Source organism: Mustela lutreola, chromosome 1, assembly GCF_030435805.1.
Source record: "Mustela lutreola isolate mMusLut2 chromosome 1, mMusLut2.pri, whole genome shotgun sequence".
NCBI lineage: Eukaryota > Metazoa > Chordata > Mammalia > Carnivora > Mustelidae > Mustela > Mustela lutreola.
Window position 1 is genome coordinate 34,145,885 of NC_081290.1, and position 25,180 is coordinate 34,171,064.

At 44.8% G+C, this 25,180-nt stretch overlaps 1 protein-coding gene across 12 annotated transcripts in view; it reads left to right on the forward strand.

Moving 5' to 3' along the window:
• The window catches only part of APBB2 (amyloid beta precursor protein binding family B member 2), a 368,905-nt gene that overhangs the window by 138,375 nt on the left and 205,350 nt on the right, over positions 1 to 25,180 (forward strand). For 8 of the 12 annotated variants that reach the window (XM_059162875.1, XM_059162941.1, XM_059162883.1 and 5 more), the window contains one exon: positions 5,039 to 5,154. The exons of 3 other annotated variants lie outside the window; for them this stretch is intronic. In XM_059162875.1, the coding sequence (XP_059018858.1) occupies positions 5,109 to 5,154 (46 nt within the window). In that variant the 5' untranslated portion in view covers positions 5,039 to 5,108. Of the gene's footprint in view, positions 1 to 5,038; positions 5,155 to 11,253; positions 11,433 to 25,180 lie in introns of all 12 variants that reach the window. One more of the 12 variants, XM_059162904.1, reaches the window with a different exon arrangement.

Here is a 25,180-nt window from a genome sequence, read left to right on the forward strand (position 1 = left end):
GATCACTCTCAGGATCTTCTTACTCCTTGAGGTTTCCAAAAAGCAGAAATTACATAGTATTAAATTACAATGGCATAGTGAGGCAGAGAATTATAATTGAGCAAGTTATAGAATAAATTATTTTTGAAGAGCATAACCAGTTTTTTAGTAGCTTGTACCAGCTTTCATATCAAAAAATGGTTCATTAAGCAAAGTCTTTCTTTCTTTCTTTCTTTCTTTTTTTTTTTAGTGTTTTGTTTACAGATTTGTCTTTTAGGTCGAAAGCAGCAAATACCTACATAGAGATATTGAGACATCATAAAATAGTTCAAAAGGGAGCTAGTAAAGCGAGTGGGTGTTGCCATGAAATGTTTACCTTGGAGAGAATTCTTGGCATTTTTGCCTCACATCAGCATAATAAGAATTTGTTGGAGAGGAGGGAAGCATTAGTGCATTTGATGAGGATTAATGTCCTTATAGAGTGTTTGTGTTGGTGAATATGTTATGGAGGTTACCATAAATATAGTCATTGAAAAGTTGCACACTAAACATTTTGTGGACTGGCATAAATATCCCTTTCGTCCCCCTTCATGGCCTGCCTTCAAGGGACTATTGCATTGTTCGTCTTGGTATCTTAGTGTTCTTAATCGAACATAGGAAAAAGTATGGTAGTCTTGAAGATTTCTTTCTCTCTTGGGGTATTGCTGATCAGATGGGCAGAAACAGATCTGATGTTTTCAGGACAGTTTTTATTTTTTAACTGTACAGAAAAGTGTCACCTAATACCTACTAAAAAACAAACAAACAAAAAAAACCCCCAAAAAACCAAAACAGAAAACGGCAACAACCCACTCGTCCTCACTTTGGGGAAATTTTATCATTAAAGTTATTTCCAGACAGTACCGCAGTGTGCTGCTGGGTAATGTGTAAAAATGTGTTCAGTAGGATCGGTGATACCTCGCAGCTTATGTGCCGGAAAAGAAGTGAAATGACGAATAATATAAATATATATTAGGACGAAAACAGAAACCCGTAACAAGTGAATTTTCTGAATTTCCAAGGAAGCCAGACCTGATTATCTCCTCCCTCTCTGTGGCCCCGGTGGGTTGAAGCTGAGCAGGTTGCTGTGTAAATGAGCATCTGGGAGGAGGGGCGCCATGCTGTGAGGGTAATGACGCCCTGTCCTTCACAGAGAGGAGAACAAAGCAGGCAGACAGATGTAAAGTGGGCAATTTCTATTCCGTTGTATGCCCGCAATGTTCGCACTCACCCATTTTCCCATGTAGGAGGCATCCTGGTTTTCATAATTCCATTAATTCTGAATCCTCTTACTTAACACACAATATATACTTATTGAGTTCATAAAGATTTTCCTTTGTGAGGCGGAAAGTAAATGCAGTTGAGTGTGATGTGCAGCTTGGCTTTGAGTCAGTTAGGTTGGGAAAGGAAGGAATAGATTATTTGTATTCTCGCCATTTAATTGGCCTCCTTACCTTGTGGTTGTGAGGACTCTTCCCTTTGGTATTGGTTTGTTGATTGATTCTGTATTTATCGACTGCTTGCTGTGCCCCTGTGAGCTGTGGATACAAGGAGGGATGGCCCAGTGGGTAGGTGGTTCTCCCATGGCTTTGGAAACATCTCCCTCTTGGCCGCCATCAACGATGGTGACATGTCTATCTAGAGTTCTGAAATTCTGCCGTGTCCCAAAGATGGCCCGGGGATGTTCATGGTAACAGGACAGACAGACTGTGGAGTAACCTCACAACTTTTGAGATCATCAAATCTGCCTGGAGAACAGAAAATCTCCTTTCCGAGGTGTTTTCCTTTGCAGTAGACTTTCTAATGAACCTTGCTGTTTTGTTCTTATTGGAATGCTTTCCAAGAACTAAGTCACTTCACTCACTTGTGGATTTGCCAGAACCCGAGGTGGAAGAAGGGGCAGGATCCCAAGGGGGATGAAAGTCTGCTGTCTGAAAAAGCATGATGCTGGGTCATCCCAGGGCAGGGGGTTCTGCCGGCTCCAGTCCCCTCTTCTGGCCTTTACTTTCAGCTTTTGGATTCTTCCTTTTCATTAAGTTCATCATGCTGCAAGGGGTCTTTGAATTGAAACATCTTAAGAAGCCCTGTGAGATGGTGGGGAGTGGTTTCACTTAATAAAATAGAACTTACATAAACCTTTGGAACGGTTGGCACCACAAATCAAAGTTCACTTTAAGAAGAGCGTTCTTTACTTACAAGATGTTTTCTGATACTACAAAGTTCTGCTATAGGGGAGATCACCTCCCAGGCCCCCCTCACCCCCTTGATAGGCACTGGTGCCTATGTTTACTTACTTTAAAACAGAGTTGGTCTGTTTCAGTTTGGGAGGGAAGCAGATGTGAGAAACCAAGGTTTTCAAGATCGAGGTTGTCAAACCACATACCAGTCAGCCCCCCGCTGGGTGAAGAGCCTTGCCTGCTCTTTTATCTACTATATCATTGTCCGTGACCTCCAACATCCCAATGCTCTTACCTACAGACTGGCTCTGGCTGGATTTGTCTCTATTCTGCTAATTCTGGTGTTCCTCTAATACCAGAGGGTTGTGGATTTCCCTTCTGGCTCCGGTTCAGCCCCTTCATCTGTACTCCTGACCCTCTCCTCCACCCCCATAGGGATCTTACTCTGTCTTTCCCTCCTCTCTCTGCACTCTCAGCCTTTCTCTCTCTACCGACTCCTTCAGCTCATGGATACAGACTTCCCTCGGCCCCTGACCCCTCCCAGCAACCGTCCGTTCTCTCTCCTCTTCGCTTCCGCTCGCTCTCGTCTTGGCCGCCACCGTGTCACTGAAACTACACTCAGACAGGGTGACTGTTGACTGCTTATGTGGCAAATCCAAAGGTATGTTTTTCATTTCTTGTCTTTATGCATCTCACTGTGTCCCGTGGTACCTCTCTGCCTTTCTTCTTCGGTCTTCTTCCTTTGCTCATTCTATCCTTGCTCCCGTTCTCCGGGGCCTGCTTCTCAGCCCCCATCCTGTCTGCTTGATCTACCCACATCCCTTTGGGGCTGTCACCCACTAACCTAATTTCTGCTCTCTCTGCATAAAATCACATAGATGCCTTTACATTTTGCTCAGGTTTCTTCTCCAAGCTTCACACTCAAGAATATGTGGGTGTCCCCACCCGAATGTTCTACACCTCAGTCTGTAATGCCCCAAACGGAACCCCTTGTCTTCCTTATGAAACTTGTTCGTCCTTCTGTATTCTATGCTCAGCCCTCACTCCCACTGCCTATGTGTAGTTAATTACCAAGTTATTCTGCTCTTAGTGTCTGGATGTTTCCCAAGTAGTAATTCTCTTCTCCCCCTCTTCCCCGGTTTGCTCATGTCCACCCTTCTTATCCCAAACAAGCAAACTGGCTTAGCTGGCCTCCTCGCCTCCACTCTGCCCTCTTTGAATCCATCAAAAGAGAGGAATGCATCTAAAACCCAGTTTGCCCCATCGGTGGCTCTCTGCCTCCAGAATAAAGTCAGAGTCCTTGAGCGTGTGGACAGGGGAGGATCTGGCTCTAGGCTTCTTTCCTGGCCTCACCCTAGAGAGGCCAGCACCACTGACTTACGCTGTGCAGTTTCTTACCTCTGCCTTTTCCATCGTCTTGTCTCCCATTCCCAGCCTGGCTAAGTGCCACCCCGTCTGAGGACCCACGAGGCAATCCGTTTACTTGGAAGCTTTCCCTACCTTCTCCCTTTCTGGACTGGGTGCCTCACCCATGTCATTGCATCCATCCCTCTGTCCTTGGGGATATGTTGTGGGTATCTCTTGGCCCCACTGGACTTCACTTTGCTTAACGATGAAGGCAGCATCTCATTCCTGTCTGTAACTCCCGTGCCTGGCACAGGGCTTGGCGTCTAGGAGGTGTTCAGTGTATGTTTTTTATTTTTATTTATTTATTTTAAAAGATTTTTACTTATTTATTTGAGAGAGAGAGAGAATTAGAGAGAGTGAGCATGAGAGGGGGAAGGTCAGAGGGAAAAGCAGACCCCTCGCCGAGCAGAGAGCCCGTGCGGACTCTTACCGGAACTCCAGAATCATGACCTGAGCTGAAGGCAGTCCATCAACCAACTGAGCTACCCAGGTGCCCCCAGTGTATGTTTTTTAAATGAGAAACTAATAATGACAGCAAATAGATGTGATGTCTGCAAAAATGATCAGAAGTAACTATGCGTAATTGTTGCCTTGAGGGGGAGCATGAATTTGGGGGGGACTTCTGGGGATCTGATAACGTTCCAGTTTTGATCTGGTGCATTCAGTTTAGGAAAATTCATTGAGCTCTTCCCTTAGGGTATGTGTACTTCTCTATATTTATGTTACACATTGATGGAAAGTTGTTTTATTTACTAATTTTTTTAAAAGATTTTATTTATTTATTTGACAGAGATCACAAGTAGGCAGAGAGAGAGAGGAGGAAGCAGGTTCCCTGCTGAGCAGAGAGCCCGATGAGGGGCTCCATCCCAGGACCCTGAGATCATCACCTGAGCTGAAGGCAGAGGCTTTAACCCACTGAGCCACCCAGGCGCCACTTACTTATTTTTAAATAATCCGATGTTTTATCTACCCAATACAGAAATTTTCTTTTTTTTTTTTTTTCTTTCAAGCTTTTACAGTTTTTACAGGCTATTAGTTCAGACGTCACAGCAAAGAGCCAAGCTGGAGCTGCTCCTAGACTTTAGGGAGGAGGGAGATGAGCACCAACAAAAACGTGGTTGGGATTGCTGGGTCTTCTGAAGAGGGCCAGTGTGGGCCGACCCCCACGGATAGGCTTGCAGGGACCTGTGTTTCCCTCACACTTGCTACAGGGGCCACATGCTAATCAGCAGCAAGCTCTGTGCCTGCCCACAGTGACACGGTGACTTCGCCTCGCATGGGACTATGAATAATTCATAAATGTGGTTATCTGGAAATTTGTGGTCAGCATTAGCATTTTAATGAAAAAAAATGTAGTCATTATCCTAAATCTCTGCTTTGTTTCTACTTTTTTTTTTCCCCCCTTTTTTGGTCTCCTCCCCTCTCCCCCACCCCAGCAAACCATCTCCGTCTTTCCTGAGTACTTGGAAACCGCCAAGGGCCCTGCTAATGTCCTGACCGGTCACTATGGGCAGACGGTACCAGGAGGCTCCCTGTCACCCAGGCAGCTCATGTACGTATGGGATTGGATCTCCCTTTCTTCCCCCTTTTAACTTTCATTGTAGAATATTGCAGAACGCTCACTGTAGAATATTACAGAAGGTCTGTAAGATTGAAACGAGAGTGTTTAGAAACGAGGGAGGATGGATTGCTCTAGGGGACATGTTTAATATCGAAGGATGAGAAATGTTCCTGAAGTTTGGGTTTTTCTAATCCAGTGGCCAGAGAAGGCCAGATGCATATATGAGCAATCTCCGCTTTCTCTTTCAATGTATCTATTCATAGTCAGGATTCGTGTTTTTTTTTTTTTTTTTTTTTTTTAAGCTTTCCTCTTTTGCATCAGAGGTCTATAACATTTGAAACAATAGCGATGCCATAAAGGAAGATCATTTCCTACTGATTTTTATAATTCTTTTAAATAAAAGAATTCCTGGACTCAGAAGAGAGGTCTTCCTGGATATGTCGTTGTCAAACATGCGTTAGGGGAAGAGTCCCGGCCGCTTGCCAGCATTCTCCAAAGGAGGAAACACCTCATTCCCTAGCGATGTCTTTCAGTGTCTCACAAAACTTAAGTTTTTCTTTCCTTTCTTTCTCTCTCTTTTTTTTAAAGATTTTATTCATTTGACAGAGATCACAAGTAGGCAGAGAGGCAGGTAGAGAGAGGGGGGAAGCAGGCTCCCCGCTGTGCAGAGAACCCGATGTGGAGCTTGATCCCAAGACCCTGAGACCATGACCTGAGCCGAAGGCAGTGGCTTAACCCACTGAGCCACCCAGGTGCCCCAAAACTTAAGTTTTTCTGGTGATAGTCTTCTGGGAATGGCTACAGTATGGCCTACCCCCGACTGACTTAGGAGGAAAAGTATTATCGCCCTTTTAATTATCTCTCCTGTTTCTATAAAGGAGGGTTTGTCATCAACTTATCTTTTTGTTCAGGTTAGTCTTTTAGCTTTGGGCCCTCTGCTGAGATATTTATTTGCTTTTGTTGCTTCCTCTGGACCCTTGGAATTTTGGCTTCAGATCAGGGACATGCTCGGAGCAATTCCCCGGTGTTCCTTTGCTCCCGTGTTCCTTTCATCATTATGTTTATTCACACTCACCTTTAAGTCTCATTTCCTGGTCCATCTCCATTTTTTACTTCATAGGAAAGTTAGAACTGCCCTCAAACCCTCCCCCAGACGATTGCTTCTAAAATAAGCCCGGTGGTTAGAAGCAGCCGGGGAAGGGAGAGCTGACAAGAGAGCGGAGATTCAGACCAACCTCCAGTGATGCCGCCCGCACGGGTGGGATAAACAGCTTCTATCCGCATCCTTTAGCATCCTCCGGCGGCATGACTTTAGCCTAAAATTAGCAATTTTCATAGTGAACAACAGAAAAAATTTACCCTTATAGACTGTAAAATAGAGGTCAGCAAACTGCTCCCCCTCGCGCCCCCTCCCCTTCCCACCCCCGGCCGGGCCAAATCCAGCCCACGCCCGTTTTTGTAGGAGCTAACAATGGTTTTCATATTTTTAAATGGTTATGTAAGTACCTACAGAATCTACTTTGCCTCTTGGCCCTCAGAGCTGAAAATACCTACGGTCTGTCCTGTTAAGAAACAATTTGCCGCTTCCGGCTGTGGAAGAAGTTGGAAGCCACGTACTGTGATTGAAACATGGAATGTTGTTATTTTTTGACCACTTTCGACCTGCAAAAATGCTAATCATGTGTGGTTCAGTCTACTGCATTTGGAAGAACATTCTTCTTTCCAAAGGGTTGACATGGGAAAGTTTGGGTTCTTAGGATGGTGGAAGGGCAGTTCACGCCTGTGGACCTCGTCATCATTCCCCATCTTCGGGAGTGATTCATCGAACCTCTTTGTAGTTTTCCAAGGGGGCCCTGAGCTTCAGAGTCCGGGCTGTCGAGGAGTTGAAAGGCGCCTTTCTTCATCACTCAACTTCTTGTTCAGAGCTCTCGAGGAGTAAACTGTCCTGCTTTTACCCTTCCTGGGTGCCAGGAACACGCTAGCCATTCCCAGAGGCCTCTGCTGTGCATGTCACTGGTGCATTTTTCCTGGCGGGAAGGAGGGCGTGCAGCTGCGTTCTGCAGTGGGCACACACGATGGTCACTTGGCCTTCAGCGTGTTTGCAGAACGCCTTGCTTGAAACATCCTTCCCAGGACATTAGAACGTGCTTCTCACCCTTTTGTGCTTTTCGTCTCCTTTTTACAGAGTTGATCCCTTATTGCAGTAAGTTCAGACCAGCATTTATTTTATGGGGGTGTGTTTTCTGTTCTCCCCTTCCTCCCCCTTGTATCTCCCTCCTCCTCATTATTCAATAAGATTTGCTGTTGAAGCCTCCAGCCGACGTTCTGATGTTCTTTAGTGGCCACTCGTAGCAGTAGGAAGCATTCACCTCAGCTGCCTTGTCTTCTGTCACCTGAGGCAAAAGGAAGTCAAGACGACCTGGAGCCTCTCGGCCAGGACTAGGTCTGAACAGGACCACACTGTTCCTGGAGAAGAGGAAACATTTCAGGGGAAAAAAAAATTCTCCAGAGTTTCTAATTTTGTCCTCAAGTGTGGTCAGAAGCATCGGTTGAGGGTTGTTGGTACACCGTGCCGCGCTCTGAACCATTTTTGAGGCTCATGTGGCAAATGGGAACCTTGAGCTTTTTTCTCTCTTGGGATCCTTATTTTCCCATTCAGGGCAATTCTCTTTCAGGACAGGAGGCTGTTCCTTGGTGGAATATGGAATGACAGCTGCTGAACACCAAAGGAAGAAGTCAATAGCTAGAGTGGATGATATTTTAGGCTGGTATTTGTGCTTGTGTTAAGACTGGTGTTTGGAAATTATCCCGGGAGTTACTAAGAAGATTGCATCCTTGTTTGTTTGTGTTTGCACTGAACTGCTCTAACTCCAGCGGTCGGGGTCTGGACTCTGGCGCTAGTCTCCTGACCTCTGCAGTCAGGAGTCTCTCACCCTACAAATTTGACTTGTGCATTTAGCCAGATTCATCTGACAGAAGCATCACTTCCATCCCTGCCGAGAATGTGTAGTGCGGTCCCCTCTGGTCCAAAAGGTCAGCTTGACATTTGAGTCTTCCGCATTGTCTTTCGCTCCCCCTTATTTTAGTACCTGTTACTCATGGTTAATAATAGTTAGTGGTGGTGGTATTACTTTTTGGTGTTTTTCTTATACGAGCCTAAGTAGGCTGCTCCTGCCAGGACCCACTGTGGCCTTTGGGTCTCTGCGTCATTGCTCCTGCTGGTCCCTCTCTGTGATGCAGGCTTGTCTTTGAGTGCCTGCTAGAACTCTACTCTGCTCAAGGGCACAGTAGTATTGCCCTCTTTCGCAGGAGGCTGCCTTGGGTTCCCAAATCGAAGCAGGTACCGCTGGAGCTCTCAGATCTCCCTCCTGCAGCTTGTGGCCCAAATTGCTCTCCGAATTTTGGAGTATGTGGATACTTTGGACTTTGACACTAAATTCTGTTTCACTTCCCTTTTCCTCTCCGCGTGTGAGGACAGGGCTTTATCTGTGGTAGATCCTCTAATATTTGTGGCGTCCCCTTGGACTTGAGGTGGGATCTGGTCATTTCTTCAGGAGGTCCCTGGAAGGCATGTTCCAGAGCTCTTGGCGGAACTGGCGCAGGCCAGGGCCACATGGCTGTAATCAGGGCCTGAAGGGCAGCCCAGGTGCTGTGCCCTGTGCTGCTCCCCCACCCCTGGCCTTCCTTCACCTGCCTTTCCCTCTTCCAGAGGTGGGGGTTTCCTACTTTTCTGTACTTAAGAAATTGCCCTTTAAAAAGTTTAAGCAGGGGCACCCAGGTGGCTTAGTTGGCTAAGACTCTGGATCTCAGCTCAGGTCTTAATCTCGGGGTCATGAGTTCAAGTTCCATGTTGGGCCTTCTTAAAAAAATTTTTTTTTAAAAGTAAATAAAATATTAAAAGTTTAAATAGTAATAGGCGCATAGGGTTGTTTCTTTAGGCCTCTTCCCCCCCTGCCCCCTGCCCCCCACTTGACTTCCTTGCTGTCGCTAATGAAAGGCATTGGTTTTGTTTCAGGCACTATTACATGCCACGCACTGTGTCCTAAAGTTACTAGAAGTATCTCAGTTTGAACTGGATCAAATTTTAAAGATTCTTTATTATCCCCATTTCACAGATAAGGAAAATGAGGCTCAAAACAGCAAAGTGACTTGTTAGAGCAGAGCTGCAATTTGAGCCTAGGTTTCTCTGCTCCCCAGTTCCCATCTATTTTCTTTCCTGCACTTGGGTTGTCGAGTGACCCGGGGACCGCTTATTCAGGTGGTGTCCCCTCCCCTTTTCTCCCCACTGGAGCTTTTGGTGGTATGGGTCTTAAAGACTTAAAGGATTCTGCCCACATCCAAGAATGCTGACATCTGTCTCTAGCTCCTCTCTTATTCAATACAATTCCATAAAAAAACAAATAACATAGAGGCCCTAAGAAGGAGTACTTCATATATAAAGAGTAAGACTAATAAATACAGTAAGGGTAATAATGCTTTTAAAATCATATGGGTATGCATGTGTAATTAAGAAAAATTTTAAAATAAAAGGGGAAACCAGCTCTCACAGCCCTATATAACATGAGATGGCCACTTTACGTGTTTTGTGGAAGACCCTTCTGAATGTCAAGTATTCCCTCTCAGTATATCTCTTTTCTGTTACTCACAGAAATGGGGTAGCGTTGCACATGGTGCTTACTCAATAGGGTATCATAAGTATCTTTCTAGACCAGTACATTTACTTTCCTGGCAACTCGAAAGTCGCCAGGCCCCATGGTAGGCTTATCTGTGTGGTGCTTCAGAGGGAAGCAGTAAAAACAGTTGAATGCAGCGATGGTCCTTTACCTGGATATGAAGAACTTCCGCCATGGTCAAACAAACCTGGTCAGGACTCCTTAAATTGATTTTCAGGGGTGCCTGGGTGGCTCAGTCGGTTAAGCACCTGCCTTCGGCTCAGGTCATGATCCCAGGGTCCCAGGATCGAGCCCCACATTAGGCTCCCTGCTTAGCCAGGAGCCTGCTTCTCCCTCTCCCTCTCTGCCTGCCACTCCCTCTGCTTGTGTGCTCTCTCTGTCAGATAAATAAATCTTTCCCAAAAAATTGATTTTCAGTGATCATTCATGGTTCTCCACTCCCAGTTTGAGAGGCAGTAGCCTGTAGATCACATAATACTGGAAAACATACTTGGACAGACTCAGTTTTGGGGGAGTGGGGAGGAGCAGGGTTTCTCAGCTCAGCTGGGATGTGCAGAAACACTTGGAATTTGGGTTCCAACCAGGAGCCTGAGAGCAGTGCTCAAGGTCATTAACAGCCAAGTGGGTCTCGTTGCCCAGGACAGGCAGGATATGATGCAGGATCCCAAGAGAGGGGCTTTCTGCTCTGGTTTTAATTGGTTTTCCTGGTGTGGGAGGAAGTCCTGCAGGACTGTCCAGACGCTGGTCATCACAGCTGAGGAGTCCTTGGGGAGTCTCACAGCTTTAGTAATAAGATTCTCTGAATGAGGAGTGCTTGTTGGAGTTGGGGTAGGTGAAAGAAACAAGATTTTAAAAATACTGCTGTTGAGATTTTTCCTTGGTCCACGGGGAAAAAAAACAATCCATTTATTTTAGAAAATGTGTAAACACTGAAAGACACACACAAAAAACCCCCAACCGTAACATTTTGCATGCATTTAGTCATTTTATGTGTACGTGTGTGCGTCTGCCCGTTTATATGAAACATTCTCGGGATCATACTGTATGTCTTATTTTGTGACATGCTTTTTGTCACTTAATTCATCATGGAAACTTCTGATATTAGTAAATCTTCTTCTAGGGTGTGATTTGTAACAATCTTACATGTTGTTGCATTGCACGGATATATTGTGATTAACCATCACCCACTGTTGGGCGCCTGGATGGCTCATTCGGTTAAGCAGCTGCCTTCGGCTCAGGTCATGATCTCAGGGTCCTGGGATCGGGCCCCGTTCTCTGTCTTTCTCTCAAATAAAATATTTAAAACCCCCCCCAAAACCAAAAAGCAGTCACCCGCTGTTGGGCATTCAGGATGTTTCCAGTCTTTTGATGTCCTCTGGATTAATCATCCCTCATTACTCTTTTTTCTCTTCTTAAGAAATGTCCGGAAGTGAGACTGCTGAGGTCAAGTGTTGCTTGCAGGTTTTACAGACATTGCTGTATACAGACAACTGCCCTCTGGAGAAGTTTAATCTCTTTCCATTCCATCACCCTTGTGCGAGGACTGCACATTTCTTCCTACTCTGGAAACAGAAGGAGACAAAAAAGCACTTTCTGGTACGATAGGTGAAATATGCTATCCTCATTGTTATAAGTGGCATTTCCTTATGTTTTCCTAATATCGAGGCTTAACTTTTTTTTTTTTTTTAATCTGTTCAGTGGCCAAAGATCAGCTCCATGAAATATGTGGGATGCAAATGTGTAAAAACTCAGTTTGTTTTTGTGCAGATAATGTGGCTTGTTTTCATCCTTTGTGGTTTGTCTTGGTTTTAAGCTTTATAGATGGCAGTGGCCAGACGATTTTAAGTAAGATCTGATACCGAGTCCCTGCACCTAGAAGTCTGGGTTGAAGAGCAGGCAGCCTATGGCTGCTGCAGAGCCGTGATGGGGAGACAAGGGGCCTGAGCTTCAGTCCTGGCCTTGCCAACGAGGGCTAAAGATGTGGACAAGTTATTAGAACCAGTTGCATCTCGTTTCTGACAGCTGCAAATTGAGGAATTGGACTGGGTGATAATTAGGCAATCTCTAGGTTGAAAATTCTGTGGTATTTGTTTTCCAAAGAGAGAACTGCAAACGAGCCTTGGCTGTAAGAAGAACCAAGTCCGAGTCAGAGCAAATATATTCAAAGCCTAGAACTCGGAAAATCTATGGGTAGTGAGGTATTATTTAAGCTTGGATTTTAACTGCTGAAAATACCTGCAGATAGGCCATGCCACAGCTTTTGAAGAAGAGTGATCACATCCAAATAAGTAAAGGTAATTCCACTTTATAATAGCAGTATTAGAAATAAAAGTGCTTTTACAGGATAATGTTTCAGTTTATCTAGTTAGCTTAAACCGTGTGCTAGCAGCCACTTTCTCAAGTAATTGTATGAGTGCTTTGCATAGGAAAAATTTTGAGGAAGCGTTATGAATGTAAAGAAGTACAGGGCCTGACACATAGTAAGTGCTCAATCAATGTATATTGAATGAATGAACAAACTTACTTGAAACTTACTTAGCATTGATGGGGGTTGGGGAATTGCTTGCACATTACAAGTCTTTCCAAATCCTGTTTTTGAACACACTTGGCTCTCTAGCTTTGGTTGTGTTTGGGTAGCTTCTTTCTGCACACGGTGTCCCCTATTGTTTGCACCCTCCTGACACATCCTTCTTACCCATAACTCCTTTGTTTCCTCCTCTGCCGGCAGGGAAGCCGCTCTGAATGCCCTGGTATGTTTCAGGGTCAGTTTCCTTTATTTCCCGTCAAGGCTGAATTACATCTTCCTGGCCTTCCACTTAACCTCCTGTATTATTTTTATTTTCCTGCTGTAACAAACTACTGCAAAAATAGTGACTTAAAACAACTGATATATTGTGTTACCATTTTGGAGACCCGGAGTCTAAAGGGGATTTCCTGGGCCACACAGGTGTCTGCTGGGCTGGTTTGGCATGGAGGCTCTAGGAGAGAATCACTATCTAGGACTGTTTCAGCTTCTGGAATTTCCTCTATTCCTTGGTCTTGGGCCCCTTTCTCTGTCTCCAGAGTGGAGCGCACCAGGCTCTGCTCACAGTACCTTCATCTCTTCTGTAGTAAAACCTGGTACCTTTTTCTCTTAGAAAGGCCACTGTACTTACAGTTACGTGCCCAGAATATCCAGATCTCCTCCTGGTGGAGACTTTAGTCTTTCTCCCATCTGCAGAGTCCATACTGCCCACCTAAGGTAATTTCCAAGGTTCCAGGGATCAGGATATGAGTATCTTTGGAGGGGTGGGGAGGGATCAACATTAATTCATTTTACCACACCTTCCTTCTCTCTTCCTGTCTCGGACTTTTCCCTTTTCTAGTTACTGTCAACTATTTGCTCTTATATGAACTCTCTCTCTCTCTCTCTCTCTCACACACACACACACACGTGTGTGTGTGTGTGTGTGTGTGTGTGAAGTTACTTCATCTACTTAGAGAATTATTAGTTTCCTCTCAAACAACTAATCTTTGAATTGCTATGCCAAGTACTTTAGGCAAAGGGTAAGACTCCTGTTAATCTGATAAGAGTAAGAGGCAAGGTTTAGTATGAAGGAGGATGTAACGAGATGCCAAATTCCAGGACACTGTTCTGTTGGCAAATCTCTTAATTCTGTTGGAGTAAAGCCTGCTTGTTAGCTACCCAGACTACCTTCCGATTCATGAATTCGCGCTTGGGCTGTTTCTAACCTTATTATTGAATTTTCCCATTGAGTTTTGCCCCCTAAATGAGGTATAATTCACACTTTGTAAAATTCACTCCTTTAAATGATAAAATTCAGTAGCGTTTTGTATATTCACAAAGATACATAATGTCGCCACTGCCTGATTCCAGAACATTTTCACCACACATGTGTATCCGTCTCTCGGAAACTGTGAATCTACTTTGTGTCTCTCGTGTAACATTTTCAAGGTTCATTCATGTTGTGGTGCTTATCGCTACTTTGTTCTTTTTGTTGTTGAATCATATTTCATTTTCCATTGTACAGATAAACCAGATGTACACATCTGGTTTTTCTGTTCATTCATGTATGGACATTTAAGTTGTTTTTACTTTTTGGTATCATAAATACTTGCTATGAGCATTCCTGTACAAAGTGTTTTTTTTTTTTTTTTAAAAGATATTATTTATTTGAGAGAGAGAGACAGAGAAAGAGCACAAAAGGGGGGGATGGTCAGAGGGAGAAGCAGACTCCCGAGTGAGCAGAGAGCCCACTGCTGGACTTGATCCTGGGACTCCAGGATCGCGTCCTGAGCCAAAGGCAGTTGCTCAGCTGACTAAGCCACCCAGGTGCCTGATGTACAATTTTTTTTTTTTTTTAAAGATTTTATTTATTTGACAGAAATCACAAGTAGAGAGAGAGGAGGAAGCAGGCTTCCCACTGAGCAGAGAGCCTGATTCGGGGCTTGATCCCGGGAGCCTGGGATCAGGACCTGAGCTGAAGGCAGAGGCTTTAACCCAGTGAGCCACCCAGGCGCCCCCTGATGTACAAATTTTTGAGTGCACAAATGTTTTCCTTCCTTTGGGATAATATACGGGAGCAGAATTGCTGGGTCATATGGTAACTCTATTTTAACTTTGTGAGGAACTGCCAAACCAAACTATTTTACAAAGTAGCTAGACACTTTTACAGACCCACTAATAATGGATGGGGGTTCCACTTTTTTGACACCCTTACCACACTTTTTATCTGTCTTTTTGATTCTAGCTGTCCTAGTGGGTGTGAGGTGGTATCTCAATCTGGGTTTGACTTGCCTTTTCCTAGTGATTTATGATGGCGAGCATCTTTGAAATCTTTGTTCATTTTTAACTTGGGTTATTTATTCTTTACCCTTAAACAATTTCTAAAAATTTTCTCCTGTGGGCTATATATATATATTTTAAAGATTTTTATTTATTCGACAGATCACAAGTAGGCAGAGAGGCAGGCAGAGAGAGAGAGGAGGAAGCAGGCTCCCCAATGAGCAGAGAGCCCGATGCGGGGCTCGATCCAAGGACCCTGGGATCAGGACCCTAGCTGAAGGCTGAGGCTTTAACCCACTGAGCCACCCAGGTGCCCCACTATGGGCTATATTTTTACGTTATTGATAGTGTCCTTTGAAGCATGAAAGTTTTGCATTTTGATGCAGTTCAGTTTATCTGTTTTTGCTGTTGTTGTTGTTTGTACTTTTGACGTCCTATCTAAGGAACCAACACCTGATCAATTTATAATTTCAGTGCTTGCCTTTAGGTGTTTGAGTCACCGAGTCAGTATGTTCTGAAGCAGTGGTTTGCTTCGTTCTTTTGCGTCTGTGTATCTCCTTGTCCCAGTACTGTTTGTTGAAAAAATCTTCTTCCCCTTCCTAGAATATGTTTTTCATTTTCTGCAGAGAAGCCAGATGGGTTTTGATAGGCATTATGTTTAATTTTGGGAGGTATTGCCATCTTAATAGTATTACCTTCCAAATCCATATACATGGATATCTTTTCATTTCCTTAGGTCTCCTTTAATTTCTTTCAGTGATGTGTTGTAGCTTTCAGTATACAAGTCTTAACACTTCCTAAATTTTATTTTTAAGCATTCTTTTTGATGTTATTATAAATAGTTGTTTCCTTAATTTCATTTTCAGATTATTCTTTGCTAGTATGTGGAAATAGAATTGATTTGTGTGCATGTAGGTATGTGTGCGTGTACACTCTGTACATAATATACTTTGTGTGTGTGTGTGTGTGTGTGTGTGTGTGTGTTTTCTTTCCTTCCTGTACTCTTGGAATTTCTAGTAGATTTCTTTAAATTCACCTGCTGCCCTTTTTTGCTCTCCTGTTTTTGCTTTCTTCAATTGCTTAAATATAAAGCCTCTTTCGGATTGTCTACTATTTTTAGCTCTTGGATGCAGATTTTGCCATTTACATTGGCCATCTCTTTTTTCCTTGTTTCGTCCTAAACTTTGACACTGAGGGCTCATTAATGGGGGTTGTTTGCTGTGGGAATTCAGTGTGAATAGGAATGTGGAAATCCAGAGCATTTTCTCATTTCCTCAGTTAGTGCTCCGTGTGTATCATTGCTTCCAGACCAGTTTTTGTATTATTTTCTGGGCCAGGAAATCTGATACTACATGGATGTTACTAATTTAGATACCATACCTCCATGTGAGAGTCATCTTGTGATTTTGATTTTATATTGGTGAGGCTGTTAAAATTTTGTTTATTTCCTCTCTCCTTCTCTCCCTTCTCCCTTTCCTCCCCTCCCTCCTCCTTTCTTCCTTCTGTCCTTCCTTCCTTCCTTCCTCATCCCTAAGCAAAAGCTTCCTTGCAAAGCCTAGGGGATGGAGAATGGATATTTTCTGGACTTGGTTTTACTGAGGGCAGCCCCTTGTGACGGCCAGCATAGACAGATAGCTCAGCTCCGGCTAGCCAGTTTCATGGGCCTCTGGACTGTGTGTCCCTTTCTTCTCCGTAGGTCATCAGAATCTCTGACATTAAGGTCCTCCCGTGCTCTGATATCCTTCTGTGTCTTCAAGCTTTAACTGTCTTTACTGACTTTGAATTCTGTCTTCAGTTTTAGCCCAGGGATTTCCTTCTCATGATTTTGACTTTTCTTCGTTTAAAAAAAAAAAAAAAAAAGCTGTTCTATCTTATTCAGGTGTTTTGTATGTTTGGAACAGGCAGAGTCCGTCTTTGTCATCTTGACTCACCATATGGACTAGCACAGACCGATTACAGGATTTTAAGACCTTGGAATCACCAGGTTGCAATCTCTGATTTCCAGAGAACCTTAAGCGTAACTGAGTGTTAAGTAAATATTAATTTAGTGAACCAGTGTTCTGCAAAGACCCTTGTACCTGAATGAACCCGGGTGTGGAGTGTGGTGAAGTACAGTGTCACCCACAAGCACCAGACCCCTTGCAGAGCACCACTTCCTGGACATGTCTCGGCATCGGTGAGCTAGGTTTGAGATTTTATGCACTATGTGAACCAAAGCTCTGAAATTGCTAATGGGAGGCCTATCTACTGTCTCTGTTTTTCAGTCCTTATCAAATAGAGCTTGTTTTCATGTCTGGTAAATAGGGTTTGATCTTGATGGTGACAGTCATAAAGAAAGGTGATGTCTCTTTCACTCTGGAGAGAGAAATCAAGGTTCAACTGTCCAAATTAAAATCCTTTCTCTGTAACTTTTTACTTTTTTTTTTTTTTAAATTCCCTCTGTGGTCTGCTTCTTCTCCGGTGGAGAGTTGAAGTGTTACAGCAAAATGTATTTCATCATGGTCATAAAAAAATTTTCTCTTCCCATGGATGCTCTGGGTCCAACTTCTCCCTTCAAGAACAAAAGAAAAAGCAAGGGCGCCTGGGTGGCCCAGTGGGTTAAGCCTCTGCCTTCGGCTCAGGTCATGATCTCAGGGACCTGAGATTGAGCCCCGCATCGGGCTCTCTGCTCAGCGGGGAGCCTGCTCCCCCCCCCCCCCCGCCTACCTCTCTGCCTACTTGTGATCTCTCTCTCTCTGTCAAATAAATGAATAAAATCTTAAAAAAAAAAAAAAAAAGAAGAAAAGAAAAGTAAAAGCAGAACCGAGAGGCCCTGAGTCAAGTCTTCAGTCATAGGAAGGAACATCCGGGAATGAAGTCTGTTTGGTGTCTGCTTTTGCTGTGGAATGAGCCTCGAAGATGTGGCAGAACAGTCCTTGAAGGGAACAAAGTGTGGCTTCCCTTTTTATTTTCCATAGACCAGCTTTCTTGTACCCGGGGAACCTTTTTGAAAAGCAGCGGGTATCTGTAAACCTCATGTCCGGCTTTTTTGGGACAACAGCTCCAGGGGCTTCCAAACCACATTTGTCCTACATCTCATAAGAAGCTTCGGGTGGTGGGATGGATTAGCCTTCTGTGTATGTGGGTAGGTGTTGACTCGGAGAGAAATGAGAAAAGTGTGTTGTCCTCTGGGGAAGTGGCCAGAGGACTTCCTGCCAAGAGAGTAATTGAGAAGAAATGTTCCATCCAGATTTCAGGGGCTGGAGACCATCGTCTGGGAACAGCCTCTGGAAAGGGAAAAAGAGAAATATGCAACTTTATGGGGGCAGTTTTGAAAACAAAGTAGATAAAGTTATTTTTCCAGGTTTTCTGGACACTTGTTCATTTATGCAAATCTAATACTGTTCTTGGGGGAAGTGACCTCTGATGACCTGAATGAAGGCCACAAAAATCCTTGCAAGATGGAACCCATAGAATTCTGAAAGGAATGACTTGGCATATTTCAGAATCACCAGGTAGGTTAGTTCGTTGTTAACTTCCGTACCTTATAAACTTTCTTGAATGAGCACATGCACACATGTGTGTGTTTATGGAGAGAGGGATAGAAACAGAAAAAAGCAAGCATGCATATTCTATAGAGAATGCTTTGTTGAACCATATCTAGACTTTTAAGTCATTTTCTTCCTTTCAGTTTTATGGAAAATACATAAGCCTGTGGAATTACATTTGTCTTTTCCTTAGAATTCTCTCTCAGGAGTATCCAATCATGGGAAGTGTTGATCCCCATCTCCAAGGGTACAAGAAAATTCCCGAAATAGCATAAGTTGCATATTGCTTACTTGGAACTCAATACCAATAAGTCCAACATGACTTGGCTAAGTCGTGCGTACCTGCTACCATTCTAGCCTTGCGACTGGGGCTCACCTAGGGGTAAAGAGGATTTCCTGGTGTTTTTGAATGTCAGGAGATAGAAACCTTTCGTTTTTGAAACCCATGTCTTTTCCACTGAGGGTCCAGTTTAATCAAGGCTTAAAATAATGCTTCCCCTTTCTCTGGTTGAGGGACAAGGTGGTGTTAAGGCTGGAGGGGTGATCAGAGCAGACAGATTGATACCATATCTGCTGTACTTTTAATGTTGTGCTCGCTCCTCTGGAGGACTAAAAAGAGTTACATCTTGTCCTCAAAGAGTTGATGTTTTCATATGTAGACAGGACCAAAGGTGGCAACAATGATTAGAATCAAATCATGTTGGTGTAGCAGCTCAAAGGAGGGGAAGGCCGGTAATCTGTGTGATCAGTGAAATTCAAGGGCTTAAACCCAAATGTTGAGAGCTCCTCCCTCCAGTAGGACAAGGGTCTGGGAGTAGATGGGATTCATTCAGATTGCAGAGCTAAAAGAGCCACTCTAGGGTTGCAGGTGCCGTGGGTAGTACTCGAGGCGCACCTGGGGTTGGGGGGTTGTGGAGGGACCTGTGGAAACGGGGCTGCATGGGAAAAATATATCCGAGCGAAAACAAAGAGCCTGTTCATGCTGATAAGCTATTGACATTACTAACTACGGTGTTGTTAATAATGGAACTCTTTCAAGCCTGACGTTGTTCTGAGCACTTAGCGTGTATTCTCCCAATCCTCCTGGCGGCTGTCTATGACATGGGAGCTTCTGGTATCACTCTGTTACAGATGAGGACACTGAGGCACAGGAGATGAGGAACTTTTTTCAGGCTACCCCATAAGCGGTGTAGTTGGGATTTGAGCCCAGACTGTGTGGCTGCAGGCTCTGTGCTCCAGACCACTCGGCCGCCTGCATCAGCAGCCCTGAGAGGAGTTGGAAGGGGTTACAAGCAAGAGAAGCTTGGGAGAGAGAGGAGAGTCCCAGGTCAGGGATTGCGGGGGCGCAGGTTCTGGGGGGTTACAGCATCTCTATGGTGGCTACTTCGAGGAGTTAGTGACTACTGGGTCCCAGAAGCAGATGGCAGAATGGTCCAGAGCCTTTCTGTGTGCTGGGCTGTGGGGACAGATCAGTGGGCTAAGGTAGGTAAGGGGCCTGCTTCCCTGGAGCTTTGCTTCGTTTGAGTGATGGAGGGAGACAAGAAGAAAGCCACCGAGACAGAGGAGATAATCACGGATTGTGGGGCTGGCTGTGGAGGACTCAGCAGGATGATGGAGAGTTACTGGGCAGGGCCCCCATGACGTCGGTGGCACAGGGAGGATGTCCTTGAGGAAGTGCTGTTTGATGTGTGATGGGAAGCCTGGGAAAAGCCCAGCCCTGTAGAACTGAGGAAAGCTCATTCATTGCAGTCTGTGATAATAGGGACAGTTAAAGGAATGGAAAGGATACCAGAATGTTCAGAGCGTACCAGGCATGGGGTAGAGTTTCCAGGAAAGCATTTAAGGTCCTGATAAAGGCTTGGTGAAAGATGGGGCTGAGGTTGGGGAAGGAGGCTGGGCTCCTTGGAGTCTTGGTAGGGGGTTTTGATAATTTCTGAATAGCAGTGGGAAGCCATTGAATGTTAAGTAGGGAGGGTGATCCCATGGGAGATCCAGGGTGCTGAAGAGATGCACCTGTTTGGTCATGCAGGCTCAGGGGAGGTGGATGAGAGAAAAGGGAAAACGGAGTGGGGAATATACAGGCCGGATGCTTCACCCCCATCTTTAACATTTATATCACAGCTGACGTGGCCTGCCTTCCTAGCGAAAGGTGAAACTTACCTCAGGTAGAACTTTGTAGAATCCATTCAGGTTGTGACGGGGATTCACAGCACCAAGACTTCACACCACCTTTTCCCTACCTGACTGTCAATTTTTATCTGTTCAGATGCAGAGGGGAAAGACCAGAGTACAGAAACCTGAAGATTAACCAGTTTTTGTTTCGTTTTGTAGGTATTGGAATTTGTAACACATTACTTTCTATGTAGTAGATGCTTTTTGAGTTGGGGGAGCAAAAAACACTTTGGAAGTACTGTAATTATCTTGTCTGCTTATTGGATGACTTTCTTATTCTCAAGACAGTGACTCAAAAGAGAGACGAATAATTGCCCACTCAGGCCCTCTGTCCTGCTCCATGTTTGCTAACAGACTCAGCATTTACTTCAGAGCGGGGTGGTGATCAGCCTTAGTTAGTAGCTGTGATGCTCCCAGCCAACCTGTCAGTCCTGACCACTGACTTCCCAGGATTCTTCGCAGCTAGTGCAGTCATATGACCTGGTTCTGGTTGGTGGGGGGGACACTCCTGAGACTAAGTCCACTGGGGTGTGGGGTGGAGTTTCCAGGAAAGCATTTAAGGTCCTGATAAAACCTGACCCATGAGCCTGTCAGTGCCCTCACTTGCTTTCCTCTACATTCTGCCGTGAATACCGATACTCTCTGAATGCACAGCAGCCCTTATGTCACCATGAGGTTATAAGTGTGAAGGAAAATCTGAGAACATCACCAGGATACCTGCTCTGACATTGTTCCTGTTGCACTGACACCAGCAGCCTTGAACCTCCCAATGACTTCCTGTTTATTGACTTTCCTGTTAGTTAGGTTTTCTGATGCTTGCAGCTGAATGCAATGATAGCTGAAGCAAACGTGAAGATACAGATGTTATGAGCTTTTCCCCGTATGCTGTGATTGCCTCCTAACTGTTCCTTGATATTCAGTATGACCTTTAGCTTGTGTGAAAACCGGCTCTGAGAAGGACATTCTAACTTTTATTAAAAGTTGTTCACAGTTGAAAGCAATGAGTTGTGGACTTAGAAATGTAATTTTCAAAATAAATGAACTCGCCTGCACAAACCTGCTGTAGCAAGTACCGTGGAGCCATGCTTCATGGCCGGTATCTTCCTTATGGCCTTTTTTATGATCGTCTGAGTCCGTGTTCTGGGGAACTACATTGTATATATTTATGGCTTCGTAGGAAGCTATCGCAGTACTTGAGGTAATAGCACAAATAGTCTGATTTCTTAAAAATGTGAAGCTCCAACAGGCTTTATTGGATTTCAGGGTAATGGGATTATTAAATTTTCTACTTCTTTTCAAACTTTTTACAGCTAAGTTCCACCCTGGGGATTTCAAGAAATCTGGGGGCTAGTTCTGTACTTTTATAGAAAATAATTTATCATGGGATTCTGCATTGTTGAAAATAGAGGGGGGGTTGGAAATAATAATCCAAGTTAGGGTTCTTTTTCACTGTCTGGGACTTCGTGCAAATACTCAGTGCATCGTTTTCCATGTGGAAGGGAGAAGTAGTGTTAGGAGGCCACCTGGGTGGCTCAGTGGGTTGAGCATCCGACTCTCAGTTTCTGCTCAGGTCACAATCTTGGGGTTGTGGGATTGAGCCCTATATCAGGCTCCACACTCAGGAGTCTGCTTGAGATTCTCTCTCCCCCTTTTTGTTCCCCCCTTTCTCTCAAGTAATAAATAAATCTTTAAACACAAAACAAAACAGGTGGTGCTATCATGTGTATTATGAGATACTTTAAGGTCTAAAAGCAAAATTGTCTTCTAAGCTGTTAGGAAAAAAGGAATTATAAGTCCCAGCGCCGTCAAAATAATAAAGAGAGATTGTAGACATCATCTAGTAAAATGACACTTTCTTTGTAACCTTGGAGCTTAGACCTAAAACAATTTCAGTCATCCGTGTATAAAATAAAAATATATATGGCTGACTTGTGCATCCTCTTCTTCGTTAATGAAAGATTATTATTCCAAAGGAACCAGGAAGCAATGTGTGACCCCAAGGACCCCTCAGAATAAGGCCGCAAAAGCCTTTTGTTCTGACTGCTGGAGTCATAAGAGGATAAAGGTTAGTTCTTTGAGGTAGATCAGAAAGATGGCTATTGGGCAGGTAAGGGCAGGGCCACAAAGCCTGCTAGTTGTATTAACACCTTTAGTGCTGTCCACTGGAAGTCTTGATCATGGTGACTTGGGTAGGATCAGTGTTTGGGCTCATCCAGGAGAGATAGTAAGGGTTCAACAGGCCCTGATGGGACATCTCAGGCAGAGCAAGTGACTGAGGCGTATGAATGGGAAGCTTTCAGTAGGTTCAGTAAAGAGTGTGGAGCCCAGTCTGGTGTGCCCATGGGGGTCAGGTGATATGGAAAGGGCTTATGTCCATAGAGACTAGAGGCAAATTGGGCCTAGTTTGGACTTGCACATGGAGTATCTTGAGAGCATATTGATGGAATGGGGGGTTTTTATTTGTTAGCCAGTGGGGAGCTCTTAAAAGAGTCACTTTGATGATGATGACAGCTTAGACATATCACACCAAATGTACCATATTCACCTAATCCTTGCAGCAAGCCTCATTATGCCTGTTTTACAGGTGACAAAACTGAGACACAGAGGTTAGGTGACTTACCCAGAGATACTCAAAGGAGATGATGGAGATGGAATTCAAACCCAGGTACTCTGGCCTTAGGGTCCCACTTTTAATGGTCTGGGACGTGGCATGGTGGCGAGAAAGGTGGTGAATTCTCTTGGAAGGACATATCTGTAGAAGTGTGCAGGAGGCTGCAGTGAGGGCAGACGGGTGGTCAGAGGGAGGGAGGCTGCAGGCCTCCATGAGAATTTGTAGAACCGTGGCTTAGGCACTGCCAGTGGCAATGAAGGGAGGAGAATTCAGATGCCCGTAGCTCCTGAGCCATGGGTCGCCGGTGCCAGATCCCCAAATGGACACAGGGGCTGGAGCAGGACGACATCAGAAGTGGCTAGGATCTTGCTTGATGTCTGCCTCACTGAACCAGGGTGCCTGAGAAGGAGACTTTGTGGGAGGGTGAGGATTTCTTTTTCCATAGCCCAGTTTTCTCAGTGTGACCAACTAGGGTAGCGGTTCTTAACCTGGAAAAACTGTCTTCAAGAAAGAGCCATGTAAGTGTGTCCAAAATATTTCTGAGTTTATGGACCCTCGCAAGCTCATCTGTCAGCGTGATCTTGGGCCCGTGATAGGTCTAAACAGGTTTTTAAGACAGTTCTGAGGCGGCGCGTCCTTTTCCCAGCTTGACAATAGCAGGTGGGCGCGCAGGCGAGGTGACGGGTGTTGTAGTTCTGGCTTCGGGGCCGCCTTTGTTCCAGCTTCCCTGGCAGCCACGTGGCCTTCCGCTTTCCCGGCAGTCCTCGCGTTCTGACCGGGAGGGCTGATGGCGGCCAGAGATAGAGGCCTTGATGTGTGTGTGTGAATGCGCATCCTGTGTGGAGAGGAACGCCCTGTTCCTCCGCGGCCTCGGCCCGCGGGTCAGGGCTGAGCCCTTTTCTTTCCTCTTGCTGCCTTTCTGAGGAGAGCGTTTCTGGGCGGCCCGTCTTCCCTGATGCCTCTCCCTGGAGGCCCTGGGCCAAAGGGCCGAGAAGGAAGGTTGTCCCAATAAGATCAGTCACTGACCCTCTTGTGGGAAAAAAAAAAAAAAAGTCCTAAAGCAGAGGAGAGAACACAGAGATTGTACTTCAGGATTATGTTCATTATCATCTGTGGCCTGGGACGGTTGCCTGTTTTTCTCCTTCCTTCCTCCGGCCCTCCTTCCTTTCATCGTTGCTTTGCCCACCCGCCCTCCTTCCTTTTTTTCTTATCAGAGGAGTTGGGAATCATGCAGGGTCAGTAAATGGGACTACACCTATTTTTATCTTTTTTCCACCTACTTTTATCATCGATGATGCTTTTCCATCTTGATTTCTCTGGGGAAGGTAACACTGGCAATCCCGGAAGCGCTGGCTGCTTGTGGCATTTAGATAACCATCCTCTTGGGGGGTATGGCTACGTGAGGAAGATGCGGAACTAGCAGGCTTGGCTGTCCCCTCAAGCCCCTTAAAACACAGTGGAGAGAAAATATGCAGATGTGGATTCTGGTTCTGGTTCAAGTCACTAGCAGGATGTCCACGCACGAGTTCTCAAATCGCTCCTTCGTAAAAACAGGGGTGGTAGGATTTGCCTCAGAAGGGTGTTAGCTCACACATGAGACAGCATGTCCGGGAGGCACCGAGCACATGCTTCCCTTATCTCCCTGTTCTCATCTAATTGATAGTTTCTGGATTGTACCTCAGGATGATCCCAGAAATCCTAGAGGAAGAAGGGGGAATCTAAAAATTATCTGAAACCACTCTAGCTATGTTTATTCCATTTCTGCCTCGGGACAGGCAGAAATAAATATTTTTATGTCATAGAGGAGAGAACTGAAGTTCAGAGAAACCGAAAACAGAGTAGCTTTACCACCAACTGCCTGGTGTGTACCTGCGGGCACTTACTCAGTACCTTGCTGCCTGTTACTTCTGTGCCATGAGGACAGTAATAGTTCCGTAACTCACTGTGTGGTTATAAGGATTGGAATGGTTAATATGCATGAAGTCTTTCTTTCTTTTTTTTTTTTAAATGTATGAAGTCTTAAGACAATGTCTGGTAAGTAGTCAATGTGATGTAAATGTTAGAGATTATTATTGAGAAAATTGCCCAGTGACTCCAAGCCACTACATGGCCAAATCAGGATTGATTCATATGCATTATGTGTTGAAATGAGATTTCACTGTAATTTTTGAAGACTAGAGTGGATTTGGTTTTCATGAAGAAGTATTAGGGAAGTGGTATGAGAAGCATCAGGCAAAGTCCCAATAAG